This window comes from Schistocerca serialis, chromosome 1 (genome assembly GCF_023864345.2).
Source record: "Schistocerca serialis cubense isolate TAMUIC-IGC-003099 chromosome 1, iqSchSeri2.2, whole genome shotgun sequence".
Lineage (NCBI taxonomy): Eukaryota > Metazoa > Arthropoda > Insecta > Orthoptera > Acrididae > Schistocerca > Schistocerca serialis.
Window position 1 is genome coordinate 308265561 of NC_064638.1, and position 19003 is coordinate 308284563.

At 38.4% G+C, this 19003-nt stretch overlaps 1 protein-coding gene across 4 annotated transcripts in view; it reads right to left on the minus strand.

Moving 5' to 3' along the window:
• Window positions 1-10941: 10941 nt before the first annotated feature.
• The window catches only part of LOC126469267 (ATP-binding cassette sub-family C member 10), a 392679-nt gene continuing 384617 nt past the window's right edge, over window positions 10942-19003 (minus strand). For all 4 annotated transcript variants that reach the window (XM_050096621.1, XM_050096622.1, XM_050096619.1 and 1 more), the window contains one exon: window positions 10942-11620. In XM_050096621.1, the coding sequence (XP_049952578.1) occupies window positions 11500-11620 (121 nt within the window). In that variant the 3' untranslated portion in view covers window positions 10942-11499. The remainder of the gene's footprint in view (window positions 11621-19003) is intronic.

Consider the following 19003-nt stretch of genomic DNA (forward strand, 5'->3'; position numbering starts at 1 on the left):
GGCTTTTAGGGGGAGTGACGGAAACAGGAATATCACCCAGCCAGTCAGAAGTGAGTAACACCTGAGATTGGGCTGGAGATGCTGTCTGAATCAAGACTGCAATACTTCTCATCTTGGACAGCGCTGTCACTTCCCAAAATTATCCTCACAATGTTCAACAAAAAACTGAGGCTTTGTAGGTAGAAAGGAGCCTTGTCCATTCTGCTACAGACTAAATACCAAGGTGAATATAACTCTCTTTTTTCTGTATCCCTGCGTTCCTCCCATCGTGTAGCGAGGGAGGGAAATGATTTACGGTCATATCTGTCAGCATTGTACTCGATCTTGCCCTTCTTAGAGACTGCTGGAGCCGTACGGTCACCAGCAAGAGATGACTTAGTCCGCTTCATTGCGGGTCATCTGCCCTGATGACACCCACTCCAATCAGGGGCTCTCCCCACAGACGCCACCCAGCCACAGCAAAGGATACCTGGCATGATGGCCGTTGCTGCGAGTCCTGATGCCCCAGGAAGACAGACATCTACAATGTGGCATACATGGGGAGTTTACAGCTCAGGCTTCAGCAATGCGATCGCTGTGTCGTCAGGGGTTACCACCAAATGGATACATGATGGTCCCACCACAACGGGCTGGCTACTGTGCTGGATATTGGGTGCAGAGAAATCTGTTACTGTCATGGGGGCAAAAGAGGACAGGAGACAACGGAAGAAGATGAAATACCCCAGAAAGTGTCCTTTCCCAAATAGTTGAATTACAGGTGGAGATGCAAAGCCATGACATGAGGTTCAGGAGATCGAATCTACAGGCACTATGGATAACTCGTGCACCATGTAAGGCATCCTTCCTCTTATGACCCGTACTTCTGTAGAATTTGGAAAGTAGCAGGTCAAACCATAAAATGGGACCTGAACTTACAGGGCCGAACTGTGTAAGACCCATTTTAGTCGACTCTTATGAGAGGCAGGAATGCCTCGGGCCACTTCCGGATCCGCAGGGGGCTCAAGTTTTACTGTTCCTGTTAATACATATTGATAAAACAAATAATGCACTACACTAATTTGGATGACTCTATCAAATAGGCATGTGAAATTCAACTTTAAAAATAATTTACTTTGTAATAGGCAAACAAAATGACACTTTCTATTGCCACTGGTCATCCTATGAAAGAGGTGATGAGCAGAATTTCTTTGGAGTGACTCTAGCTACATGTTGCAAAAAAGAAATTGCAAATATCTGTTGAAACACGAGAGCAAATGGGCCTGGCAACCCATAGGAGAGAGACCGTGTGTGTGTGTGTGTGTGTGTGTGTGTGTGTGTGTGTGTGCGCGCACTTATGTCAATGATATGCAAGGAAAATATCACAACTCCATCTGTCTGTGGAAGCTCAGCCAGTAACCTATAAATCTCTTGTTTGCAAGTGCATGAATTTCTCTAACCTGCCAATAACTTATACTATATACTTACACAGGTTGCTTCTTCTGTAGCATTTAACAAAATGGAGTTATGAGGTTTACTTATATAAACAGCCAACATATATGTCACATATAATGCACCCATCTTTTTCTTCCCTCCTCTCTGCCCATCACCTCCTCCCCATCAATGCTAGTCTAGGCCTTTGTTTCTCCACCCATTTCCCCATCCCCCTTTCTCTGTCCATCTCCTCATCACTCCTCTCTGTCAGTTCGTTACATCCACTCCCTCTGTTTGTGATCCACCCCCCCCCCCCCCCCCACACACACACACACACATTATTTGTCCATCCCTTCCTCAACCCTTCTGTTCCCAACCATCCCCTCCCACTACCTCTCTCTGACCATCCCATCATTTATCCAGATCAACCTTCCACCAGAGTTCCTATCCACATTTATAGCCCTTCCAAAAACTATCTTTAAAGCAGGCCCATACTGCTCTAACACAACATTATCATCATGCAGGACAGCCTGTTCATTGGGAGCTGAAAAGCCTGCTTTGCCAAGCAGGTGGGTAAGACATGGCAACAGCATATCCACAAAACGGGTGCATCGAGCATGGTAGCCTATATGGAAGGGGCTTAAAAAGCATTCTCTCTCTCTCTCTCTCTCTAACATCTTCTGACTTGTGTGTCTGATACATATCACACATTTACTTCCTCCCCCTCTCCATGTGCATCTCTTTCTCGCTCATCCACTTCTGTCCACCTTGTACTCCCACTATTTTCTCTCCCTCTCCCCCTCTTCCCTCACACCTTCAACCAGTCTCCTGCATCTCCCCCCCCCCTTTCCCCCCTCTCTGCTTATCAATTCCACCTCTCCTATCTGTCCATCTTCTCCTCCCACCTCTCAGTCCATCTCCTTTTCCCTCTCTGCACATCCCATCCTGCCCCCTCTCTCCCTATTGATCCCCTACTGCCCCCCTTGTCTCCCCTATCAATCCCCTCCTGCTCTCTCCATCTCCTCCTCTACCAATCTCAACATCGCCCCCACACCAAACACCCTCATTTATGTGCTTAGCCCCTGGAAGTGAGTTTGATAAAGCAGGTTGGTGCTACTCCCACAATATGTGTATATGCCAAGGGCAAAATGCTTTGTTTCCTCATGATATGTAGGCTGTCTTACAAAGCATGTCAATAAAGCAGGCAGATAATACTCTAATCCAAGATGTCTGTTGTGCTGGGCAGCTTACACATCAAGGCTGAAAAACCACTTCTTGCACCTGATGTGTAGGCTGCCCTACAAAGCAGGTCAATAAGGCAGGTTGACACTATTCCTATACAACACACCTGTTATGCAGGGCAGTCCATAAGGTAGGGGCTTAAAAATAACTTGTGTCTGTATCTCCATAAATGTTAGAGCTTGAGCGTTATAAGTTCCCCTATGTCAGTCCTTTCAGGGCAAGGAAATTTTCTGTCACATTTGGACCACTTCAGTCCATGGGTCAGGGGAGAAGTTCTAAACATGGTGTATCACTCTATGTAAAACCTACATCAACCTAGATAACGACCATTGGTCACAATAGTTGCAACCTTGTAATAGTATAATAGTTAAAGACTGAAACCTGTTTCTCATTTTTTTTGTCATCTATTTTGATGTAATACTGACATGGATGTATGCCTTGTTTCTCTGCAGTATTACCACAATTTGCAGTACTGGGTGCGGTTTGCATAACTTCCATGAGGTGATGTTCTGGTCTGGAGTACGGCAGTGCCCCACTGAGAAAATGCATGCACCGTGACGATCCTGAATGATGTCTCAGCAGAACACAAGTTGACTAAAAATTTCATTAGTTATGTAAAACCTCAAGCTGTATATACAAGTGATGTTTCTCTGTTGATAAATATTGAAATACAACAAATGATTGTACAGTGAGATGGAATACAAGTATTTGTTAAAGGAATAAGCATTTTATATTCCTTTCTATAAATCAGAAAATTGCTTGAAGAATCTAAGATTTCAGCAAAAGAACAATGGTAATGCTGACAGAGTCGAAAGAGGTGAGCCAGTGCTGTCCACAGAGAAAATTATTTCATGGGTGAAGCATTTCAGAAATGCAAGATAACAACAAATCTGAAGACAAATGTATTTAAAAGTTCAACATGCACTATTTACGGATTATTAAACAACAGAGAGGTTTTAATTTTAGTAAAATTGGACATATTAGTGTTTGGTGTTAAGTTGCTAGTAGAATATAATTATTGTAATGTAAATACATAAAACTGCAACCAGTCACTTTTTTGAATAGTTATTTATTATTCCATGAACCAGTTGAATGCTGAAGATTAGATGGGTAGATCACATAACTAATGAGGAAGTATTGAATAGGATTGGGGAGAAGAGAAGTTTGTGGCACAACTTGACCAGAAGAAGGGATCGGTTGGTAGGACATGTTCAGAGGCATCAAGGGATCACCAATTTAGTATTGGAGGGCAGCGTGGAGGGTAAAAATTGTAGAGGGAGACCAAGAGATGAATACACTAAGCAGATTCAGAAGGATGTAGGTTGCAGTAGGTACTGGGAGATGAAGAAGCTTGCACAGGATAGAGTAGCATGGAGAGCTGCATCAAACCAGTCTCAGGACTGAAGACCACAACAACAACAACATGAACCAGTTTTCGAATCCTTTTAGGTTCACCTGCACATGGTTTTCTGGAAGTTACATGCACACAGATCATGTCTAAGGGTGTGAAATGATGTACCAACTGGCCACCAAAATGGAAGCAGACAGGTGGACACTAACAGAAAAAAGCCCATACTGTTGCAAGCCAGCACCCAGCATTATGCTAGAAATGGTGATGTAACTTCCAGAAAACCATCTGAAGATGAATCTGAAAAGGTTCAAAAACTGGTTCATGGAATAATTAATGACTATTAAAAAATGTGACTGGTTGCAGTTTTATGTAGTTAGATTCAATTAACAGTCACGGGTTCTAAAGCACCCATAATGGATAAGCTTAATAAGAATATAATTAAATTTAACAACAAAAGTAAAAATATTTTTTTACCACATATACAATTCTTTTTAATGAAAATTAATTAATACAATCTAAGGAGGTGTCCAGAACATACAACTTAATTGCTTTGGTAACTTGTCAGAAATTTTATGTTGGTTGAAAGGAGAATCCCTTACATAAATGTGAATATAAACAGACAGATGTCACTGATGAAAAAAAGAATTTTTGAATGGTAGGTTTTATTTATTGTTGTCGGTTTTGTGTGGCTGCCTGCCATACTGAGCTAAGCCCATCAGTTTCTTTGTATATATTTCAGGCATTTTATATCATTGAGAAATGATTTTTCTGGCTATAAAACTGTAAAATGAGCTTGTTACTGTCAGCTTCAGTATTGGGCAATGAAGGCCGTTTTCCTTCCTAATTTTGTAATCTCAAATCATAAAAATGAAATAGAATATTGCTACTCACAACATAGAGAATGTGACTAGCTATAGACCTGTGGGCTAGGGGTAGCGTCTTTGATTAGTAATCAAAACATCCTCAGTCCTGGGTTTGAAACCTGCCGCTGCGTAAATTTTGAATAAAAGTTATCAGCAACAGTGGTTGCTAACTTCCAGCATAAGAAGTCACCCTCATTCAGCCAATGGCCTTGTCAAAGAGAGCGGAGGAGCAGACAGAAGTTCATGGCACTCTCTTGCCTTTGGGGTGGGAAACAGCTCCTAAAAGCTGGAACCATCGACAATGATCAATGGCATGAGGATGGAGAAGGCAATGTAAACCAGTGCATAAAAGACACATTATGTGTATTCTCTGGATAAGCGACCTGTAATTGGAAAAGTGTCAAGATTATCTCTCCACTGGCAAAAGATTTCAGACTTAACTCTCATTCGAATCTCAGGAATGGAACTGCTAAGGGAGAGCTTGATAAAAAGATTGAATAACCAAGATAGGAGTAATGTTATCTGAGGTGGGGCATGGAATATCAGAAGTCTGAGGGTGGTAAGGAAGCTAGAAAATCTGAAAAGGGAAATGCTAATGCTCAATCCAGATAAAATGGGTATCAGCAGCGAAGTGAAATGGAAAGAAGACAATGATTTCTGGTCAGACAAGTATAGGGTAATATCATCAGCAGCAGAATATTGTATAAAGGGAGTAGAATTCATTATGGATAGGAAGGCTGGACAGAGAATGAGTTTCTGTGAACAGTTTAGTGACAGCATTGTTCTCATTGGAATCTACAGCAAATCAACACCGACAACAATAGTTCAGGTATACATGCTGACATTCAAGCAGAAGATGAAGAGATGGAGGAAGTATATGAGGACACTGAATGGATAATTCAGTATGTTCAAAAGTCACAAGAGGGGGAAATATATGTGAAAAAGGCTGGGAGATACAGGAAGATTTCAATTAGATTACACTAGCAGACAGATATTTTGAAATCAGATAATGAATTGTAAGGCATACCCAGGGACAGATATAGAATCAGATCACAATTTGTAAATGAATAGCTCAGTAGACAGTTCAGCTGAAGAGGGATTGACATCACTGAAAAGGCCAATCACAGAAGATGGAGATAAAAATGTACTTATGAGGAAGGTAACTGTAAAGAAACCATGGGTAATGGAAGAAATACTTCAGCTCATTGATGAAAGAAGGAAGTTCTACAATGTTCAAGCAAATCAGGAATACAGAAATAAACGCCTCTCAGGAGTGAAATAAATAGGAAGTGTAGCAAAGCTAAGGACAAATGACTGCATATAAAATGTGAAGAAATCGAAAAATAAATGATTTTTTAAAGGACTAACTCAGCATGTAGAAAAGTCCAAACAATCTTTGGTGAAATTAAAAGCAAGGGTGGTAACAAGAAGAGTGCAATGGAAATTCCATTCCTCTGTTAAATGCAAAGGAGCGAGGGGGTAGATAGAAAGAGTACATTGAGAGCCTTTATGAGGGGGAGGACTTATCTGATGGCGTGACAAGAAGAAGAAACATGAGGATATAGAGAAGAGATACAGGATCCAGTATTAGAATAATAATTTAGAAGAGCTTTGGTAGACTTGAAATCAAATAAGAGAGAAGGGATAAATAACATTCAATCAGAATTTCTAAAATCATTGGAGGAATTGTGTAACAGGACATCCTCCTCTAGCAGTACCTTTCTTCAACAGTAGTTGTCGAGATCAGTATTATTTTTCGAATTTTGGACAGGTCAATATTATCTCAGTTGCTTTTCTGAAAACTTTCATATAGTTTTTTAAACACTATGTTATGTTTCAAGCTAAAATTTAAGAAAAGGAATTATTTTATAAAATATTTTAGTTTTAATGTTATAATTGGCAAGTACTAGTTCTGAATGTACAGTTACAATTATTTTTTTTAGAAGCATTTGAAACTGCGAATTATTGGCACACTTAAAATTTCTATTATTAATTACACAATCCTGTACTGTTTACTATGTTTATTTCTGGATTCATTTATGAAATAATAATCCAAATTAATAATCTAAAAGAAACTAGCAGAAATTCGTTTGTTAAGAAAAATTGTAAACACATTGGAATATTGTTATTACCACAGAGTGTGGGAGTTGTAAGCATGCCTCTGATGTGATTGGATGTATTTTTGTGCAAACAATGTAATTTTGGTTTTGTTAATGTGAAAAATCGAAATACTGTATTATCTACTAAACAGTTAGACAATACATTTGCATAAAAAAATTCCGAAACAACAATCTTTAGATTTATTTAGATTAAACCAACCATCAGGACCTGATGTGACTTTTTCAGCTTCAAGAATCAGACCCCTAGACAAGAACAATTGGAGCCAACTCACCATGGCAAGCTAAGTAAACTAGAAAGTTCATTGCAATCTTCACTCCTCTCAGATCTCCATAAAAGACATTGTGTAATGTGGACTATAGGTGGAAATAGGAAGGAGGGGGTAGATTACCAGCAGCAACAAAACAGTTATTCATGCTGGTTTGAAGAATGTATAAGACTGGGGATGTACCATCATACTTTTGTAAGAACATCATCCATACAATTCCCAAGATTGCAAGAGCTCATAAGTGCCAGAATTATCAGATAATCAGCTTAATAGGTCATGAATACAAGTTGCTGACAAGAATAAAAAACAGAAGAATGGAAAAGAAAACTGAGAATGTGTTAAATGACAATCAGTTTGGGTTTAGGAAAGGTAAAGGTACACAAGACACAGTTCTGATGCAGTTTATAATGGAAGCAAGACTGAAGAAAATTCAAACATGTCATAGAATCTGTTGACCTGGAAAAATAGCATTCGACAGTGAAAAATGGTGCAAGTTGTTCAACATCCTGAGAAAAATAGCGGTAGGCTATAAAGAAAGAGGGGTAATATACAATATGTACAAGAACCAAGAGGCAACAATAACAGTGGAACACCAAGAATGAAGTGCTGGGATTAAAAAGGCTATAAGACAGGATGTAGCCTTTCAGCCCTGTTGTTCAATCTCTACTTTGAAGACATAATGATGGGAATAAAAGAAAGGTTCAAGACTGGAATTAAAATTCAAGGTGAAAGGATATCAGTGATATCATTTGCTGATAACATTGCTATTCTCAGTGAAGGTGAAGAAGATTTACACGATCTGTTGAATAGCGTGAACACTCTAACAAGTAAAGAATGTGGACTGAGAGTAAATCGAAGAAATACAAAAGCAATGGGAAGTAGCAGAAATGAAAATAGCAAGAAACTTAACAACATAATTAATGATCACGAAGTAGATGGTATTAAGGAATTCTGTTACATAAGCAGCTAAAAACCCATGGTGGGTGGAGCAAGGAGGAAATAAAAAGCACACTAGCAATGGCACAACCTCAAGAGAGGTCTAATAGCATCAAACGTAGATCTATTTGAGGAAGAAATGTCTGAGAATCTATGTTTGGAGCACAGCATTGAAATGCAGTGAGACATGGACTGTGGGAAAACTGGAACAGAAGAGAAACAAACCATTTGAGATGAATTGCTACAGAAGAATGATGAAAATTAGGTGGACTGACTAATGTAAGCAATGAGGAGGTTCTTGCAGAACTGGAGATGAATGGAATATAAGGGAAACACTGACAAGAAGAAGAGACAAGATCATAGGACATCTGTTAAGACATCAGGGAATAACTTTTCATAGTACTAAGGGAATTGTGGAGGGTAAAAACTGTAGAGAAAGACAGAGATTGGGATACAGCTAGTAAATATTAAGGACATAGGTCACAAGTGCTACTCTGAGATGAAAAGGTTGGCACAGGAGAGGAATTCATGACAGGCCTCATCAAAACAGTCAGAGGACTCATGACTCAAAGAAAGAGCTTCAAATTATGATTATTTGTGACTATACATTTGGTGAAGATGTGGTTAGATGACAAACTCCTTAAGAAGGTGCCTACAAGAAAACTATGGGTGGACACAACAAATTATCCTAAGAACTGCTGGGCAGTCACTACTTTCTAAGTTACATCTTGAGACTTTTTTTTCTGTCATCAATCTTCTTACTGTTTCAATGTGGCTCAGCACAAGTTCCTCTCTTGTGGTCACCTCTTCATCTCAGAGTAGCACTTGAACCCTACATGCTCAATTATTTGTTGGATGTACTCCAATCTCTGTCATACCCTACAGTTTTTATTTAGCCTCAACAGCTTCCTCAAGTAGCATGGAAGTTATTCTCTGATGTCTTGACACATGTCCTGTCATCTTGCCCTTCCTCTTGTCAGTATTTTCCACATGTTCTGTCTTCACTGATTTTGTGGAAAGCCTCCTTATTACTTATGTTACCAGTCTACCTGATATTCAATATTCTTCTACTTAACATTAATGAGTGTAAGTATTTAAGATGCATTAATACAATGAGTTGTTTAGCAAACTTCTTGTAGTGGTCAATTTCCACAGCAGCTAAATTGATTTGTTTGTTTGTAGAACTGGCCTTTTCATAACCTTCCTGTTGTCATGTATATGTTTTCACATGTGAACGTAGCCATGGATCCACTGAAGCTGTTGTCTTATAAAAATGCTTTATTTGGCATTTATGGGCCAATTTTGACCCAGTGGTAATAATGTAGTGTAGCAAGTAGACATATCCACTGCGTATTTTAGCAAAAAAACATAAAGAAAACAATTACTCAGCCGAGATGCAGTGCTGGGACAGTGTAGTCAGGCAGGAATAGGTGTATGTGTTTGTGTGTGTTTTGCATTAGTTGTCTCTGACCAAGAATTTTTTCGAAAAGCTCAGCAATGTTTGTGTTTTTTTTATTTATTATTGCCTCAACAATATGGTAAGTGGTTATCTTTGCTGTAACCACAATTTGAAACATTTTATCAAGTGATGTCCTCTTTGGTGACGAGTAGAAAAGTCAGTCTGCTCTGGATGCAGGTTGACATTATGCCTTTGAAACCTACTGAACATGTTAGAGTGATGTGCACTGATTTGAGTGAAGTATGGAGACACTATCAGCTTAAAAAAGTGCTGTAAAACAAAGCACCATTTTTAATTGTGTAGTCTGTCAACATTAATTGATCAAAAACTATGGAGAAACTGACATGAGCAGATTAAACTTGTTGATACAGGGAATACACAGAATGTACAAATGGATCAAATGCACACACAAGCAGGTTTTATCTTATATTGGTGGAATCTTATATTAAAATTATTGTAGTATCCTCTTTACACTGAAGCTCAATAGAAGGGAAAAATATTATCAATAAGGGAGCGAAAATCAGTTGTGATAGGGTAGTAAGGAAGATTAGTTACAGTGGTGGTACACTTTTCCCAAAAAGTGTGCTTCATTCTCTGGTGGATCCATTATCTTTCCTGAGTGCAAAATAGTGCATATATTTTCAAAATGATGTCAGTTTAAATAAGTAATAAACAGTTACAGTAAATTACACAACTATAAATGTTATAAAAATGAAGTTTATATCACAAGACACACAGGAAATATCTGAAAAATGAAGAAATATTGGGCAGACAGAAGAGCAAAATATCCTTTACACAATAATAAATTCTAATAATCTTCTGGATAACCATTGCATTATTGAATTATTATTGAATTGCATTGTTCTGTCATGTCATAACCACAATCAAGTTCAAATCCAAAGACTACGTCTTCTGTGAAGTATAACACTTAGCAGTGTAAGCATGTTTATTATTGACACCAATGTACATCCGAAACAGAACTGAACTCCTGGACAGGGGGTGCCATTATTTATACAAATATTGGAATTCTAAAATATGTCAGCTTTACGAACACAAGAAATTTCCTGGACCTTCCAGAAATGATAAATGCTAAATAACAAGTATTTCCTGATGATGAAGTTTGAACTGGTGACCCACAGTATGCCAGCCAGTAGTTCTTGGTCACTACTCCAGAAGGCATGCAGCAAAGCTTGAGGCAGTATTATTGAATAACAACAATTCCTTGTGTAAACCTTTGTATAATTGGTCAGAGTGTTTGAAAGACGGCCATGAAATATAAATAAAAAGCAAGACAATTAGTAAAATAAAATTTTATTGAAACACAGTTCAAACATCCATGGGATAAATGAATTTTGCAACTGAATAAGTTGAGGCATTGTCCTCATTATCACGTCACAGACATTTTTATGAGTTATAATTTCATTATAAAAAAACTGCAATCAGGAACATATTCAATATGATAAACACTGTTTCTTTTTAATTCACCCGACACATTGTTTCATATATCTAGTATTTGTTTTAACAATTTAACACTGAAACATTTACATTATATATGTATATTATGTATATAAATAAGGTTACAAGCATTCCCTGTCTTTGTATCTACTTCAATGAGATCATAATGAATACCATTCACAAATCTAGTTTAAGTATATTATACACTAAAAATCAGTATCATACAAAACTTTGGTATGCACATTAATTTGCACAGTTGAATTTGTGATTTCACACAATGTCTTACACTTTACATTTTCAAGGCACAACTAGAGACATGACATGAAAGGATGTAATGACTCCTGTTCCATTTTCTCTTCCTTCATGTGATGCCCATTTAGGCAGTATCATGCATTCTTCAAGAAAAACGCATCTGCAGTTGTGGGCCAACTAACTGATAGAAATGGGATTTCTCATCTTTTAGCAAAGCGTCTGGAGAATCCAGTTCAAGAACTTTGCCACCACCCATTACAATCACCCTGAAGAAATGAGAGAATGAGATTTATTCATAAATCAAATTATGTTCCTTTTGGCAGTTGAGGCACTTTAGTAAGCTTCTAAATTTTCAGTACGAGTTAATTTCACCACTGTTCCAAAAAGAGAGACACAATACTTCACAATTAGTTATATAGAGCCTAGTCATTCTTAGCTAAATGAAATGCATTTGAAATGATTATGGTGAAGAGGCTTCTTACAAAAGAAATTTTTAAATGCACTGTATCATTCACAACAAAGCAATGCACAGTAATCAGAGACAAGGCAAGTCCACAAAATATGTCTTGAAGATGCACAGAGCAGTGCAATCAGTGTGGATGGACAATTGTAGTCTGCAGTGTCGTGCACCAGTGAACACAATCCACTGACTGTCAGTACAACAAATCTAGTGGTTCTTTCATGCATTTTATATTTGGACGGCATTTGCGGGATCATTGACATAGAATGGTGGAGGTTCGTTTCAACGTGAATTGAATATGTTGTTATTTAATTTAACAAAACACCCCCCCCCCCACACACACACACACGTTATCAAAAGTATCTGGACACCTGGCTGAAAATGACTAACAAGTTCATGGCACCCTCCATCAGTAATGTTGGAATTCAATAAGGTGTTGGCCCACCGTTAGTCTTGATGACATCCTCCACTCTCGCAGGCATATGTTCAATCAGGTGCTGAAAGGTTTACTGGGGAATGGTAGTCCATTCTTCATGGAGTTCTGCACTGAGGAGAGGTATTGATGTCAGTCGGTGAGGCCTGGCAAAAGTCGGCAATCCAAAACTTTGCAAAGATGTTCTATAGGATTCAGATCAGGACTCGTGCAGGCCAGTCCATTACAGGGATGTTATTGTTGTGTAACCACTCCACCATAGGGCATGCATTAACAGATTAGATTAGATTAGATTAGATTAATACTAGTTCCATGGATCATGAATACGATATTTCGTAATGATGTGGAACAAGTCAAATTTTCCAATACATGACATAATTAGGTTAATTTAACAACATACTTAAGTTAATATAACAACTTTATTTTTTTGTGTTTTTCGTTTTTCTTTATTTTTTATTTTTATTTTTTTTTATTTTTTAAATATTTTTTTCTTTTTTTTCTTAATTTATATCTAAAAATTCCTCTATAAATTAAGAAAAAAAAGAAACAGGTGCTTGACCGTGTTGAAAGATGCAATCGTCATCCCCGAATTGCTGTTCAACAGTGGGAAGCAAGAAGGTGCTTAAAACATCAATGTAAGCCTAAGCTGTGATAATGCCATACAAAACAACAAGGAGTGCAAGCCCCATCCATGAAAAACACAACCACACCATGACACCACCGTCTCCAAATTTTACTGTAGGCACTACACACACTGGCAGATGACGTTCACCGGGCATTCACCATACCCACACCCTGCCATTGGATCACCACACTGTGTACCGTGATTCATCACTCCATACAACATTTTTCCACTGTTCAATCATCCAATGCTTATGCTCCTTACACTGAGCGAGGCGTTGTTTGTCATTTACAGCTTGATGTTTGATTTATGAGCAGCTGCTCGACCATGATATCCAAGTTTTCTCACCTCCCGCCTAACTGTCATACTACCTGCTGTGGACTCTGATGCAGTTTTGAGTTCTTGTGTGATCGTCTGGATATACGCGTGCCTATAACACATTACAATCCTATTCAACTGTTGGCGGTCTCTGTCAGTCAACAGACGAGGTCGGCCTGCACGCTTTTGTGCTCGCCCCTCAATACATGAGGGGTGCACTACACACAGGAAGCAGCTACATGGGTAGAACAGTGCTTGTGGCATGCACATGGTTTTTTTTTTTAGATTAGGTTCCTCCCCATGGGAAACAAACCATTGGCCTGAAAAATTACCAGTTCATGACACTGATGTGGGTGTGCCAACTGTAAAAATTGTTAGTTCACCTAAACAGGTCATTCCAAAGGACTTAAATATGCTAAATTTCATGTTAGTAAATTGTTGAAGTGTCTTTAGCAGGATTGCCAAGTTACTCTCCAAAATAAACAATAGTAATTCCAATATTGTATTAGGTACCAAAAGCTGGTTAAAACCTGACATAAAAAGAGTGAAATTTTGAACTCGGATTGGACAATGTTTAGGAAGGATAGGACTGGTGCTATGTGAGGTGGTGTGTCCATTGCAGTTAAAAGCTGTTTAAATGCTTTCGAGATCGATACTGAGTTGGACTGTAAAATAGTCTGGATAAAGCTGTCAATCAGACAAGGTGTGACCATTGTATTAGGATGTTTTTATAGACCACCATCAATCAGAACAAATGTCGAATGTTTCAGGAAAGTCTTGAGTACATAGGAAATAAACCCAAATTGTCCATTAGTTATAAGTAATGACTTTAATCTGACATCCATTGACTGGGAGCTCCAAGCATTCACCGTGGGACTCAAAGACATTGAGCATCTTTGTTGGAATTTAAAGGTATTGTCCCTCACGTGCTAGAAAAAAATGTGCCTAGCAAAAATATGGGGAAGGGAAAGGATCCACCCTGGTTCAACAAACATATTAGGAAGTTGCTGAGAAAGCAAAGAATTCCACACAGTCATTTCAAATGTAGTCACTGCTCTGCTGCCAAACAGAAATTATGTGAAATGAAAGCAGCTGTCAAAAGATCAATGAGAGATTCTTTTAACAAATTTGAAAGCAATATTTTATCTGCAGATTCTAAAAATACCCCAAAAAATTTTGGTTGTAGATAAAATCTATGAACACTACAAATGATTCAGTACCTTCTCTTGCTGAAACTACAGGTAATGTAATGGATGATGATAAACAGAAGGTCGAAATTCTAAACCTAGCTTTCAAAAACTTGTTTACGGTAGAGCAATGCAACACCATTCCCACTTTCAATTGTTGAACAAATGCAAGGATGGCTGACATAGTGTTTAGTATATCTGGGATTGTAAGACAGGAAGGTAACTGGCCCAGACAGTATCCCCGTAAGATTTTATGTTGACTATGTTACAAATATAACACCATTCTTATCCATCATCTACCAGAGATCATTGGAAAAGTGGAAAGTTCCACAGGGCTGGAAGAAGGCCCAGGTCATAGCAATCTATAAACAGGGTAGAAAATTGGATGCACATAATTACGGGCCCATTTCATTGACATCAATTTGTTGTAGAATCATGGAACATATTTTGTGTTCAGACATAATGACCTTTCTAGACTCTGAGAAGCTCATCTGCAGAAACCAGCACGGTTTTAGGAATCAGTGGTCATGCGAGATATACAACACGATATACAACAGGCTTTAGATACCGGCTCCCAGGTTGATGCCATATTCCTCGACTTTCGAAAGTCATTCGACTCAGTTCTGCACTGTTGCTTGCTCCAAAAAGTGCATGCTTGCGGTCTATCCAATGACATATGCAGTCGGATAGAAAGTTTTCTAACAGACAATAAGGAGTATGTCATCTTGAATGGGGAGACTTCAACAATAACAAGCGTAACATCAGGTGTGGCTCAGGGTAGCGTAATAAATCCACCGCTTTTTCAATTTATATTAACAATCTGGTTGATGGTATTGACAGCAGCATTAGACTGTTTGCAGATGATTCTGGAGTCTACAGGAAAGTAGTATCACACAAAAGTTGTGAACAAATCAATCAGAATCTGCAGAAAATAAATGAATGGTCTAATGACTGGCAGTTATCTCTCAATATTAGTAAGTGTAACCTACTGCGTATAAGAAAGGGAAAATCCCCATTAATGTACAAGTATAAAATAAATGCCCAGTCTTTGGAAGCAGTAACATCTGTCAAGTATCTGGGTGTGACTATTCGAAATGATCTCAAATGGAATGATCAGATTACACAAGTAACAGGCAAGGCTAACTCAAGATTGTGGTTTATTGGCAGAATCCTGAAGCGATACAGTCCTTCAACAAAGGAAATTGCTTACAATACGTTAGTTTGTCCAGTCTTAGAGTATTGTTCATCTGTATGGGACCCTCACCAGTTGTGTCTGATTCAAGAGATTGAGAAGGTCCACAGAAGAATGGCAAGGTTCGTGACTAGTACATTTAGCCATCGTGAGAGCATTACAAATCTCATAGAAACTATGAAGTGGGACACACTTGCAAACAGATGACACGCTAAATGGAAGGGGCTGCTCACTAAATTCCAAAATCCGATCTTCGCCGAGGATGTAGAGCATATATTATTACCACCAACTTTCAAATTGCGCAATGATCACCATTTAAAGATAACGGAAATTAGAGCTTGTACTGAGGTGTTCAAACAGTCATTTTTCCCTCATGTGATCAGCGAGGGGAACGGAGGGGGGGGGGGGGGGTGGGGGGGTGGGAGGGGTGTGTGTGTGTGTGGTGGGGGAATATGACTTTGGTGTGAATAGTGCCCTCTGCCACACATCGCTTTGTGGCTAGCGGAGAATACATGCAGATGTACATGTACATGTCCCTTCACGTTTCCACTTCACTATCACATCAGAAACAGTGGATCTAGGGATGCTTAGGAGTGTGGAAATCTCGCGTACAGGCGTATGACACAAGTGACACCCAATCACCTGACCACGTTTGAAGTCCGTGAGTTCTGCGGAGTGCCTCATTCTGCTCTCTCACGATGTCTAATGACTACTGAGGTCACTGATATGGAGTACATGTCAGTATGTCGCAGCACAATGCACCTAATACGAAAAACGTACATTTTTGGGGGTGTCCGGATACTTTTGATAAAATAGTGTGTGTGTGTGTGTGTGTGTGTGTGTGTGTGTGTGTGTGTGTGTGTGTGTGTGTGTGTGCGTGTGTGTCTGGTGCGTCATCTTCTTGGGATCCACCCTCCACAATGCAGTCCTATTCTGTCACGTCTCTGCCAAGTCCATGCAATTCCCTGTCACCCATACTCCCTCCACAAAAACTCAGGATCAATCTTCTAAGATGTTCTCAGCCAAGAATGTTGTATTATTTCTCATCACTCTAGCTCCATTCCATTCACATCAGCAAATCCAAGAACATTTTTCATCTCAGTGAATAATTTTTCAGTGATTTGTAAATACTTTTGGAATCTAATGTGCTTTATTTAGACAAAGGGGTTAAAAATATTTCTACAACAGCTGAAAATTACAGTAACACCAACAGTATAAGAACAGACTAAGATATTGCATAAGTTGAGTAGTTGATGGAGTAGGAGTTGGGGGTAGGAGTTTCTTAGCAAGATATTGTTCATCTCCTGGCTCAATGAGAGGTTGTTGAATTCTTGGTGAGTATGTGGTTGTGTTTTGCAAAGCCTATGTGATATTGAGTGTTCAGAGAATTACTGGCTAGAGGATGATTTTCAATAATTTTGGATGTTTTTCTTGTAAGGTTGAAAATGGTGAGCACTTCATCTCTGACAAGACCTTGGGTACACCCAAAATCCCAAACAGTATCAAGGGTCATGTTTTATGTTAAACTGTAAGTACTACCTTTAACTGTTTGGTTGAAATATAGATACATTCAAATTTTCAGCAGAGATTGCAATGGTATAGCTCATGGGGTCTGTATCCTGTGCCTTTGTGCTTTGTGACCACAAACCCCCCACCACATCAACACCTTTGTCACTCTTATATAATTTACAACTGCCACATTTTCATGTGCAGTGCACTTCCACTTTTATTTTATTAATCTGTATAACTATGTACGCTTTGTATTTCACATCACCAATATTAGATAACATATGATGTTGCTTATTACTGTATCTGATGATATATTTACCACCTCTGTAATAACATTACACATAAAATTATTGTTGATAGCTCTTGTCATAGCATGACATTTATCTGTATGGTACATACTAATGGTGTGACATGATTCATTTTCACCAAGCTGTAACATTGGCCACATTATGACTTGAAAGACTAACATAATTGCTCCATTCTTTGGCAATCATTTCTCTTTGCAATGACTTTACATCTTCAGAACTTTTTTCGAGTTTTACATGTGTTACTTCACTACTTGGTTTAGTTTAGCCACAGCATGATAAGATTGCTGTATTTATTAGGTCTTCTTTAACAGTATGACATCAAGAGATTTCTGTATTTACTGTAGTTCCCATTCATGGCAGACACTTCCTTTTGTTATGATTGTACATCTATTGTACATTCTCTTGGATCGACTTGAGTTGTTTTACTACCTGTTCTTGGTATGATCCATACTATGACGTGAAGAGATTTCTGTATATATTAAATTTTCCACTCTACCGTTTTGAATTGAAGAGATTGTTATATTTATCACAGTTTCCAATCTTTCCACGTGTTTTTACATCAGTTGTAGGATTTCCCTGTTGGACTTCAGTTATTTTACTATCTGGCTTTAATATCCATTTATTATATGGTTTTATTCTTTTGTAATTACTATCTTCCTTATGAACTTATACAACTGTATTGCATGACTGCTCTGATACATTAGCATTTATATAAGTATTCAAGTTATAGGTTCACGTTCCTTCCTTTTACCCTTTTCCTATTTAGTCTCCTTTTCTCACTTGTCCTCCCCTTTAAGTTACATTCTGTAAATTCCTACTTAATTTTCTTATATCGCCTGTTCCTCTGCTCCTGGTTCCCCAACTTTTTGTCCTCCATATTTTCCACCCCACCTTTTCATCTTCACCACCTCACCCCAACCCTATTCTCGTATCTGTATACTCTATTCTGCTACATCTCTCTACCCCCCATCCCATGCTTTCCCCCTCCCTTTTTCTTCCTTGTACCCTTCATCCCTAATACCCAGCCTCCACCTTATTATATGCATATTCATTTATAGTTTCTATTCTAGTACCACTTCCAACTGAGCTCCCTCTCCACACCCTTATATTTGTGCCTACATGTTATTATTATCATCCACCCTTTTTTGTTTCTACATCTAAAATTTTGTCTAGTATAAGTATGAACACAATTGCTTTGCAATATATTCTTACATTATAGAATGGAATGTTTATATGGCAAACATTCATAGACTCTTTCATAAAATGATTATATACAATCTGTAGGTACTCTTCAACAGATGGTTATGAAACGTTGCTTTGAAACTGATCTGTGGTGTACTAGGGCATTGTTGTATTTAATATTCCATATAGTAGAAGAGGTACAACAGTCACCTCTTAACATTTTTAAATTTCTTTAAATGTTTATTAATGATTTTGCCAACATTTGCAATATTATATTAGGTGACTAGTTTTGAACCTTACAGGTTCATTTTCAATCCTGGCCTACTGGGGCCACAAACAGCACTACATAGTTGTCAATGAACAGTGATTACAAAAGTAGTATTACAATAAAAAGTTCAAATGTAACAGAAATTAATTATTTGAATACAAACATACCTG